Below are 11,484 nucleotides of genomic sequence, written 5' to 3' on the forward strand. Positions count from 1 at the left end.
ATATTTCTAAATATATTTCATTAAGAGCCATATAGTATTTTTTAACGTATAATAAATTAAATATGTCTTACTTCTAATGCGACTTCTGGTGCTGCATGGTTTTGCTGATGGCCTTGTAGTCTGGTTCATACGTGGTGAGGTTGAGCTTCATGCAGGCGTGACCCGTGAAATTTATCTTCAAAACTAATTTCTCTTTACTTAAAAATGACACAGTATTATTAAATAATATCACAAGTATTTTAAAATCAGTTCCAAACTGATTTTTTTTTTCCAACTCAAAATTGTCTGGGAGCCATATGCCCTCACTGGAAGAGCCATATATGGCTCGCGAGCCATAGGTTCCCGACCGCTCGCGTAGCTGTCAGCGCTACGAACCCAGTTCGATTCCTGCTCATTGTCAACGCCAGTGACGATTATCTGAACCAGTCCCTGGGCTTCCCCCCCCCACCCCATGGTTGACTCAGCCTCAAATAAGTGCCTCGTGGTGATGTTTACACGTCAACACGAAGGCTGCGGGACGCGGTGCTGGCCGCCCACCTCCTCGTGTGCCGTGCTTCAAAGGTGCTCGCGGACAGCACTTTCCCCAATATTCTGCTGAGGCTATACGGGGGATCTTTGTCTTTGTGCGGCTGTGGAGTCTCTGCGAGCCTCAGTTGCCGTCGATGTCTAGGAGCCTCTTTGTGATGTAATGGGTCTCTGAAAGCACACGAGGTGGACTAATAGGGTACGAAGGGTGAATATTTTTCGACGATATTGGAAAGTCCCATTGAGCCCCCGGTATTTCAACGTTTCCAACCCCCCCGCCAACACACACACACACAGACAGGCACACACACAACAAACACACAAAGCCACGTCAAGCGTTTACAGACCGCTGGAGCAAGTGCTGTTTGCGAGAACCTAAGATACTCGTCGGAAACGTGGTCACCCATTTTGATAGCCGCGCTGCCTGCAATCGAACGCGTGCGGCTGCATAGCCGCTCGCCAACAGCACCTCCCCCGAGAGTCTGCTCGAGGCTACGCGTGCGATCTTTTGCTTTCGCCTTCACAGGATCCGTCCCGGCAGCGTCATCAGCTCCTTCTCGTCCTCGTCCTCGTCGCACCCAGACCCCACGTGGTCCTTGCTCGCCACCCCGGGACCCTCGCCGGGCTCCGTTTGAATCGGCGTGGCTCGGAGGGGGACCTCCTGGGCCGGGGGGCACCTCGCCTCGGGGGTCCCCTCGCGGTCCCCGCGGCCGCCGCGCGCGCACATCTTGAACCTCCAGGACAGCCCCCCCGAGCCGGTCCCCCCTCCCCGCAGCAGCGCCCCCCTGCGCAGGAGGATGTAGACCCACGGGTCGAGGATCTGGCTGAGAGACGCGAGGCGCACGGCCAACAGCTCCTTGGCGCAGCGGTGCGGGGAGTGGTCCTTGCCGCCCGGGGGAGACACAAGCTTGGCCGTCATCACCACCTGGAGCAGCGGAGGGGGAGGAGGAGCAGTGAGACATTGAGGAGGTGGTGATGTGACACATGGAGGAGGAGGAGCAGTGAGACATTGAGGAGGTGGTGATGTGACACATGGTGGATGAGTAGGAGGATCAGTGAGACATTGAGGAGGTGGTGATGTGACACGTGGTGGATGAGTAGGAGGATCAGTGAGACATTGAGGAGGTGGTGATGTGACACATGGAGGAGGAGGAGCAGTGAGACATTGAGGAGGTGGTGATGTGACACATGGTGGATGAGTAGGAGGATCAGTGAGACATTGAGGAGGTGGTGATGTGACACATGGTGGATGAGGAGCAGTGAGACATTGAGGAGGTGGTGATGTGACACATGGTGGATGAGGAGCAGTGAGACATTGAGGAGGTGGTGATGTGACACATGGTGGATGAGTAGGAGGATCAGTGAGACATTGAGGAGGTGGTGATGTGACACATGGTGGATGAGGAGCAGTGAGACATTGAGGAGGTGGTGATGTGACACATGGTGGATGAGTAGGAGGATCAGTGAGACATTGAGGAGGTGGTGATGTGACACATGGTGGATGAGGAGCAGTGAGACATTGAGGAGGTGGTGATGTGAGAACATGGAGATTGAGGATGAAGAGGAGTGATGCTCGACACGTCCCCTGCCCAGGCCCGCCGCACTCGCCGTGACGCTCTCCACTCCGCCTCGGTCCCCAGCGAGCGCTCAGCTCGCATCCCCCCCCCCCCAACTCGGACCTCTGCTGACCGCAATTAGCGCTTCAGATGCCCCCAAACCATCCACCCCAAGGAACGCTCAGGGAGCGGGGAGGGGGCGAGAGGATGAGCGGGGGCCGTTGACAGGAGCCTCTTTAAAACACCGCAGCTGCTGGGCGCAGCCGCCAATGTGTTGTAACGCAAAGCCATTATCTTCTTGGTTCTTTCGGTAAAGTCACGTAGAAGGGAAATAATAAAATAATAAAAATAAAACATAATAAAATAATTCTCACGACGTTTCGGCCACAACGCAAGCAGCCGTCCTCAGGTGAAGACCAGGTCTGTCGGGGAGACAGCGTCTGAATGGCACTTTTTCCGACAGACCTGGTCTTCACCTGAGGACGGCTGCTTGCGTTGTGGCCGAAACGTCGTGAAAATTATTGTATTATGTTTTATTTTTTATTATTTTATTATTTCCCTTCTACGTGACTTTACCGAAAGAACCAAGAAGATGAATCCCTGCAGTCACGAAAGCTTTAAATCGAAAAAAAAGTGTAACTTGTTAATTAGTTTGTTACGAGAATATTCGATTTTCTGCAACAAAAAATATACACCAATACATTGAATGCAACATTAAAAATTTTCCCATTACATTTAATTTGTATTAACCCGTCATTTGACGGGCAATTACACTAGTAAATAAATAACAAATACGTAAGATAATGCACGGTAGTGGCTGAGCATACTGCACGGATGAACGTGAACACTGCAACGGGTGGGAACGAGTCCCTGGCACATGGCATGCGGTGGCACAGGAGTGTGAATTCTAGATTCGAAGCTTTCGTGACTGCAAGGATTCACACTCTTAAGTTTTTTCGGTAAAGTCACGTAGGTGAAAAATTTAATTAAAATTAATAAAAGTAAAATAAAAATCACGACGTTTCGGAGGCAACACAAGCTTCCGTCTTCAGGTGGAACCGTCACAGCACGCTTGCTGTATCAAGTGAGAGAAATTCCAAGAACACAGTCCTTGTATATATACTGGTTGAGGGTGGGAGGAGCCATTGTGAGGTTCGGTGCGGCTGAAGCACGCTGCAAGGAATGAGCCTTTAAATTTCGATTTAAAGCTTTCGTGACTGCAGGGATTCATCTTCTTGGTTCTTTCGGTAAAGTCACGTAGAAGGGAAGTAATAAAATAATAAAAATAAAACATAATAAAATAAAATAATTATTGTTTTATTTGTATTATTGTATTACTTCCCTTCTACGTGACTTTACCGAAAGAACCAAGAAGATGAATGAGCCTTTGTTGTGTAGACTGGTTGAAATGGGAGGTTCCAAGAGTTGTTAAGGTACAGCTGATGTAAAGGTGTGGATGCTGCCGCACCGAACCTCACAATGGCTCCTCCCACCCTCAACCAGTATATATACAAGGACTGTTTTCTTGGTATTTCTCTCACTTGATACAGCTATCGTGCTGTGACGGTTCCACCTGAAGACGGAAGCTTGTGTTGCCTCCGAAACGTCGTGATTTTTTATTTTACTTTTATTAATTTTATTTTTTTACCTACGTGACTTTACCGAAAAAACCTCAGAGCGTGGGAGCGTGAAGTTCACGCGAAAAGTGACTGCGGCGGGTAGCGGATAAGAGAACGACGAAGAAACGACTGGACCGCTGGTTGCAGCCAGGGTCAGCTTCCCCCAGTAGCGGGGTGACCGGAGCTTCGGTTCAACTGGGTCTGTCCAGGTAGGCGACCCAGAAGAACAGAACATTATCCGCACTCGTGCATCCCGAATATCTGCATCACCACCACCACCAGCACCAGCACCACCACGACCATCGCCGCCACCTACACCACCACCATGACCATCGCCGCCACCAACAGCACCACCACCACGACCATCGCCACCACCACCACCACGACCATCGCCACCACCACCACCATGACCATTGCCGCCGCCGCCAGCAGCGCCACCACCACCACCACGACCATCGCCGCCACCACCAGTAGCAGCAGCAGCAGCACCACCACCACGACCATCGCCGCCACCAGCAGCACCACCACCACGACCATCGCGACCACCACCACCACGACCATCGCCACCACCACGACCATAGCCGCCACCAGCAGCAGCAGCACCACCACCACCACCACGACCATCGCCGCCACCACCAGCAGCAGCAGCAGCACCACCACCACGACCATCGCCGCCGCCACTAGCACCACCACCACCACGACCACCACCACCGCCACCACCACCAGCATCACCACCACGACCATCGCCGCCAGCACCACCACCACCACCACGACCATCGCCGCCACCACCACCACGACCACCACCACCAGCAGCACCACCACCAGCACCCCGCTACTTTGCCCACTCGCCCCGATCACTCACCAGCAGTGGTCCCCAGCAGGCCCACAGCACGGCCGAGATCCCCATGAGCTGCAGGACCGCCTCGGATCTGGGCCCCCCGAGGCATCTCTGACCTCCGCACTGAGTCTTCTCATGCTGCTGATTCTGCTGCTGCTGCTGGTGACGGCGATGCTGTATCCACGACTTGACCACGAACGTGAGCGTGGAGGCGTTGCAGGCCGTGGTCACGAGCAGGGAGCAGAGTCCCGTGAGCGAGAAGGCGAGGGGCACGGCGGCGGCTGCGAGCGAGCCGGGGGCGCCCGTGCTCAGGAAGCACCACGTGTCCGGCCACTGCAGCACGTAGCGGCCCACGCCTAGCGGCACGGAGCAGCACGGGACCAACACCAACATCGCAATCATCATCACCACCACCATCATCACCAACATCGCAATCATCATCATCACCACTACATTCATCATCACCACCACCACCACCATCACCAACATCGCAATCATCATCACCACCACCACCAACTTCACCAACATCGCAATCATCATCGCCACCACCACCACCAACACCACCATCGCCAACATCGCAATCATTATCACCACCACCATCACTAACATCGCAATCATCACCACCACCACCAACATCGCAATCATCGCCACCGCCACCACCACCACCAACATCGCAATCATCATCACCATCACCACCACCAACATCGCAATCATCGCCACCACCACCACCAACATCGCAATCATCGCCACCACCACCACCACCAACATCGCAATCATCATCGCCACCACCACCGTCGTCGTCGTCACCGCCACCAAGACAATCACCGCCATCGTCACCATCGTCACCACCACGATCATGACCACCATTATCATCATCATCATCGCCACCACAATCACCACCACCACCATCACCAACATCGCAATCATCGCCACCACCACCGTCGTCGTCACTGCCACCAAGACAATCACCACCATCAAGACAATCACCACCATCGTCACCATCGTCACCACAATCATCACCACCACCACCACTACCATCATCACCATCACCACCATCACCACCACCACCACGATCATGACCACCACCATTATCATCATCACCACCACCACCACCAACATCATCCCCATCACTGCAATCACCACCATCGTCACCACCATCATTATTAGCCATGTGCTGGATGAAGGCTTCTCTACCATTACCAACACGAGTCAAGATCTATCTACTGCTCAATAATGACTTTACCACGCCATAACCAACAGTCACTTTGCCATAATCATTAGTAGCCATGGCCTATCCATTACTGGAATCATGTTAAGACGGTGGCCTTAAAAGAATATATATATAAAATAGACGTTTCGGGCAATGACCATTCTTAAAAGCACGACGTTATTAGTTGTTTATGTGAGTTCACGCACCTCGCATCATTTTTGTTTTACTCGCAAAACTCAATCCCGGAGGCAATTCGCTGCCTGCCACGACTTACTCGTTCCTCCACAGAAAAAACAAAGAAACCCCGCAAAGTATTCTACTAAACACATCCCAGCAGAGTTCTAAACACAACCCAGCAGAATTCTAAACACAACCCAGCAGAGTTCTAAACACAACTCAGCAGAGTTCTAAACACAACCCAGCAGAGTTCTAAACACAACCCAGCAGAGTTCTATTAAACACATCCTATCAGAGTTCTAAACACAACTCAGCAGAGTTCTAAACACAACCCAGCAGAGTTCTAAACACAACCCAGCAGAGTTATATTATACACAACCCAGCAGAGTTCTAAACACAACTCAGCAAAGTTCTAAACACAACCCAGCAGAGTTCTATTAAACACATCCTATCAGAGTTCTAAACACAACTCAGCAGAGTTCTAAACACAACCCAGCAGAGTTCTAAACACAACCCAGCAGAGTTCTAAACACAACCCAGCAGAGTTTTAAACACAACCCAGCAGAGTTCTATTATACACAACCCAGCAGAGTTCTAAACACAACTCAGCAGAGTTCTAAACACAACCCAGCAGAGTTCTATTAAACACATCCTATCAGAGTTCTAAACACAACTCAGCAGAGTTCTAAACACAACTCAGCAGAGTTCTAAACACAACCCAGCAGAGTTCTAAACACAACCCAGCAGAGTTTTAAACACAACCCAGCAGAGTTCTAAACACAACCCAGCAGAGTTCTAAACACAACCCATCAGAGTTCTAAACTCAACCCAGCAGAGTTCTAAACACAACCCAGCAGAGTTCTAAACACATCCCAGCAGAGTTCTAAACACAACCCAGCAGAGTTCTAAACACAACCCAGCAGAGTTCTAAACACAACCCAGCAGAGTTCTAAACACAACCCAGCAGAGTTCTAAACACAACCCAGCAGAGTTCTAAACACAACCCATCAGAGTTCTAAACTCAACCCAGCAGAGTTCTAAACACAACCCATCAGAGTTCTAAACACAACTCATCAGAGTTCTAAACACAACTCATCAGAGTTCTAAACACAACCCAGCAGAGTTCTAAACACAACTCATCAGAGTTCTAAACACAACTCATCAGAGTTCTAAACACAACCCATCAGAGTTCTAAACACAACCCAGCAGAGTTCTAAACACATCCCATCAGAGTTCTAAACACAACTCATCAGAGTTCTAAACACAGCTCATCAGAGTTCTAAACTCAACCCAGCAGAGTTCTAAACACAACCCATCAGAGTTCTAAACACAACCCAGCAGAGTTCTAAACACATCCCATCAGAGTTCTAAACACAACCCATCAGAGTTCTAAACACAACTCATCAGTGTTCTAAACACAACCCAGCAGAGTTCTAAACACAACCCCCAGCAGAGTTCTAAACACAACTCAGCAGAGTTCTAAACACAACACATCAGAGTTCTAAACACAACCCATCAGAGTTCTAAACACAACCCAGCAGAGTTCTAAACACAACTCATCAGAGTTCTAAACACAACTCATCAGAGTTCTAAACACAACCCATCAGAGTTCTAAACACAACCCATCAGAGTTCTAAACACAGCAGAGTTCTAAACACAACCCATCAGAGTTCTAAACACAACCCATCAGAGTTCTAAACACAACTCATCAGAGTTCTCAACACAAAACCCATCAGAGTTCTAAACACAACCCAGCAGAGTTCTAAACACATCCCATCAGAGTTCTAAACACAACCCATCAGAGTTCTAAACACAGCTCATCAGAGTTCTAAACACAACCCAGCAGAGTTCTAAACACATCCCATCAGAGTTCTAAACACAGCTCATCAGAGTTCTAAACACAACCCATCAGAGTTCTAAACACAGCTCATCAGAGTTCTAAACACAACCCATCAGAGTTCTAAACACATCCCATCAGAGTTCTAAACACAACCCAGCAGAGTTCTAAACACAACTCATCAGAGTTCTAAACACAACCCATCAGAGTTCTAAACACAACCCATCAGAGTTCTAAACACAGCAGAGTTCTAAACACAACCCATCAGAGTTCTAAACACAACTCATCAGAGTTCTCAACACAAAACCCATCAGAGTTCTAAACACAGCAGAGTTCTAAACACAACCCATCAGAGTTCTAAACACAACCCATCAGAGTTCTAAACACAACTCATCAGAGTTCTCAACACAAAACCCATCAGAGTTCTAAACACAGCAGAGTTCTAAACACAACCCATCAGAGTTCTAAACACAACCCATCAGAGTTCTAAACACAACCCATCAGAGTTCTAAACACAGCTCATCAGAGTTCTAAACACAACCCATCAGAGTTCTAAACACATCCCATCAGAGTTCTAAACACAACCCAGCAGAGTTCTAAACACAACTCATCAGAGTTCTAAACACAACCCATCAGAGTTCTAAACACAACCCAGCAGAGTTCTAAACACATCCCATCAGAGTTCTAAACACAACCCATCAGAGTTCTAAACACAGCTCATCAGAGTTCTAAACACAGCTCATCAGAGTTCTAAACACAACCCAGCAGAGTTCTAAACACATCCCATCAGAGTTCTAAACACAACCCAGCAGAGTTCTAAACACAACTCATCAGAGTTCTAAACACAACCCATCAGAGTTCTAAACACAACCCATCAGAGTTCTAAACACAGCAGAGTTCTAAACACAACCCATCAGAGTTCTAAACACAACTCATCAGAGTTCTAAACACAACCCATCAGAGTTCTAAACACAACCCATCAGAGTTCTAAACACAGCAGAGTTCTAAACACAACCCATCAGAGTTCTAAACACAACTCATCAGAGTTCTCAACACAAAACCCATCAGAGTTCTAAACACAGCAGAGTTCTAAACACAACCCATCAGAGTTCTAAACACAACCCATCAGAGTTCTAAACACAACTCATCAGAGTTCTCAACACAAAACCCATCAGAGTTCTAAACACAGCAGAGTTCTAAACACAACCCATCAGAGTTCTAAACACAACCCATCAGAGTTCTAAACACAACCCATCAGAGTTCTAAACACAGCTCATCAGAGTTCTAAACACAACCCATCAGAGTTCTAAACACATCCCATCAGAGTTCTAAACACAACCCAGCAGAGTTCTAAACACAACTCATCAGAGTTCTACACACAACCCATCAGAGTTCTAAACACAACCCAGCAGAGTTCTAAACACATCCCATCAGAGTTCTAAACACAACCCATCAGAGTTCTAAACACAGCAGAGTTCTAAACACAACCCATCAGAGTTCTAAACACAACTCATCAGAGTTCTCAACACAAAACCCATCAGAGTTCTAAACACAACCCAGCAACAACAAAACACCTCTGGACCATCTTCTTGGTTCTTTCGGTAAAGTCACGTAGAAGGGAAATAATAAAATAAAACAAAATAAGATAATTCTCACGACGTTTCGGCTACAACGCAAGCATCCGTCCTCAGGTGAAGAATCAAAATGTAACCTCTGGACCAGTTCCAAGATTGAGCGTCGCATCGGCAATCTGCAGGCTCGCTTGCAACCGATCGATGGTGGGTGAGAACTGCAGATGCCAAGAAGCGAGAACCCCCCCCCCACCGCCAACCCCCACTCTGTGTGCGATGTGGATCCCACGTCGAATGAACGAAGAGGAAAAATCGCCGGCGTCGTTTTTGTGGCACAACAAGCAGCGAAGTGAAATGAGCGTTCGGCGGAGGAGGAGGGGATACGTGAAGAAGGCGTTTGTCTTTCCCTCTGTTGTGAAATTGACTCAGCCCATCATCCCCAAAGGGTCGATACAAATGTGGGGGAGACAACGGCGGGTAACAGGTGCTTGTACGCTCTCTTCATTTAGAGGTTTCCCTGGCCCGTAGTGGGGTCCACACTTGATTTGTTTAATATGTTGATGTTAGGACACGTAATGATCGCACCGAACGTGTGTCGTCAGAAACCCTCCACCACCCAACGCAGCGAATCGGGAGATCGTTTTTCGCCATACCACCAACAACACTAACAACAGCACCACCAACAACAACAACAACAGCAACAGCACCAGCACCAGCACCCACAGCACCAGCACCCACAGCACCAGCACCCACAGCACCAGCACCCACAGCACCAGCACCCACAGCACCAGCACCCACAGCACCAGCACCCACAGCACCAGCACCCACAGCACCAGCACCCACAGCACCAGCACCCACAGCACCAGCACCCACAGCACCAGCACCCACAGCACCAGCACCCACAGCACCAGCACCCACAGCACCAGCACCCACAGCACCAGCACCCACAGCACCAGCACCCACAGCACCACCCACAGCACCACCCACAGCACCACCCACAGCACCACCCACAGCACCACAACCAACACCACCACCAGCACCACGCGCCTTTACCCAGGAGCGGCAGCGCAGAGAAGACGAGTGCTGCCACCCACACGGTGCCCGCCACCGCTGCGGCGAGGCGCGTGGTGACCCACCGCTTGTAGGCGTACGGCCTCCGCACGGCCACGTTGCGCTCCAGTGCCATCGCGCACGCGAACAGCAGCGGGCACAGCCCGAACGCCACCATGCAGAAGCCGAAGTAGTCGCAGAGGCGTCCAGAGGCGTCCAGGGCGTGCCACGAGCCGCCCGCGTACGCGGCGATGACGACCGGCGTGGTGCTGAGCTTGCCCAGGAGATCCGTGAGCACCAGGGCACCCACGAGGATGAGGAAGGGTCTCTTGCGCGCGCTCTGTCGACGGGGGTACGCGCGTCGGATCAGTGCGAGCGCGATGGCGTTGCCGGTCACGCCGGCTACCATCATGAGCGCCGGGTACATGACCTGTACGCAGGATCCTCCTCCGACGACGCCGCTACCGGCGCGGCTACCGCCGTCGCAACCCTGAGTCCGGGTGGCGTTGTGCGGAGCGCCAGGTGGAGTGTGGCTCCAGTTGGGGGAGGAGGAGGAGGAGGGGTGGAGGTCGACAGCATCGGCGGCGTGAGCGTGGTCACACATTGAGAGGAGCACGTGGAGGTGGTCGTGGTGAGGAGCGGTGGTTGCTGTGGTTGTGGTGAGTTTGATAGTTTGTTGTTCAATCTGCTGATGGTTGTTGGTGGTGGTGGTGGAGTGGATGATGATTGTCATCGGGTGTATTGTTGTGTTGATGGTGGTGGTGGTATGGTTATGGTTGTGGTTGTTGGTGGTGGTGGTATGGTTGTGGTTGTTGGTGGTGGCTGTAAGACGTCGCAATGCAGCGCGCAGCACGAGTCGCGCACTGTGGTTGCAATGCGCGGTGCTTCTCGAGATTTTATCAACGCCCGCCACTCCACTCCCTCCCTCCCTCCCTGCTACCTCCCTCCCTCCCTCCCCCCATCACCACCACCACCACCACCCTCACTCCACTCTCCCTCCAACACCAACACCACCCCCACCGTTCGCCACTCAGTCACGGCGACGTCACAACGGCGCCTGTGCCAGGCCAGGTGCACTTTGAGGCTGCCACGTGAAGTGTT

At 50.8% G+C, this 11,484-nt stretch overlaps 1 protein-coding gene across 1 annotated transcript; it reads right to left on the minus strand.

Moving 5' to 3' along the window:
- Window positions 1-260: 260 nt before the first annotated feature.
- Window positions 261-11,187, minus strand: LOC144739643 (prostaglandin E2 receptor EP3 subtype-like). The gene is made up of 3 exons (XM_078622573.1): window positions 10,387-11,187; window positions 4,563-4,894; window positions 261-1,450 (listed from the first exon to the last, which is right to left on the minus strand). Exons 1-3 carry the CDS (start codon window positions 11,114-11,116, stop codon window positions 1,046-1,048), a joined length of 1,467 nt encoding a protein of 488 aa, XP_078478699.1. The 5' UTR covers window positions 11,117-11,187; the 3' UTR covers window positions 261-1,045.
- Between the last annotated feature and the right edge of the window lie 297 nt (window positions 11,188-11,484).

Source organism: Lampetra planeri, unplaced genomic scaffold (assembly GCF_965212315.1).
Source record: "Lampetra planeri unplaced genomic scaffold, kcLamPlan1.2.h2 scaffold_162, whole genome shotgun sequence".
Classification (NCBI taxonomy): Eukaryota; Metazoa; Chordata; class Hyperoartia; order Petromyzontiformes; family Petromyzontidae; genus Lampetra; species Lampetra planeri.

Coding starts and splice junctions, on each gene's coding strand:
- LOC144739643 (XM_078622573.1), bottom strand. CDS start 11,116: ATGACAATCATCATCCACTCCACCACCACCACCAACAACCATCAGCAG. Junction 4,895..10,386: donor CTCTGCGCTGCCGCTCCTGG/GTAAAGGCGCGT, acceptor CCGTGCCGCTAG/GCGTGGGCCGCTACGTGCTG. Junction 1,451..4,562: donor CCTGCTGGGGACCACTGCTG/GTGAGTGATCGG, acceptor CCGCTGCTCCAG/GTGGTGATGACGGCCAAGCT.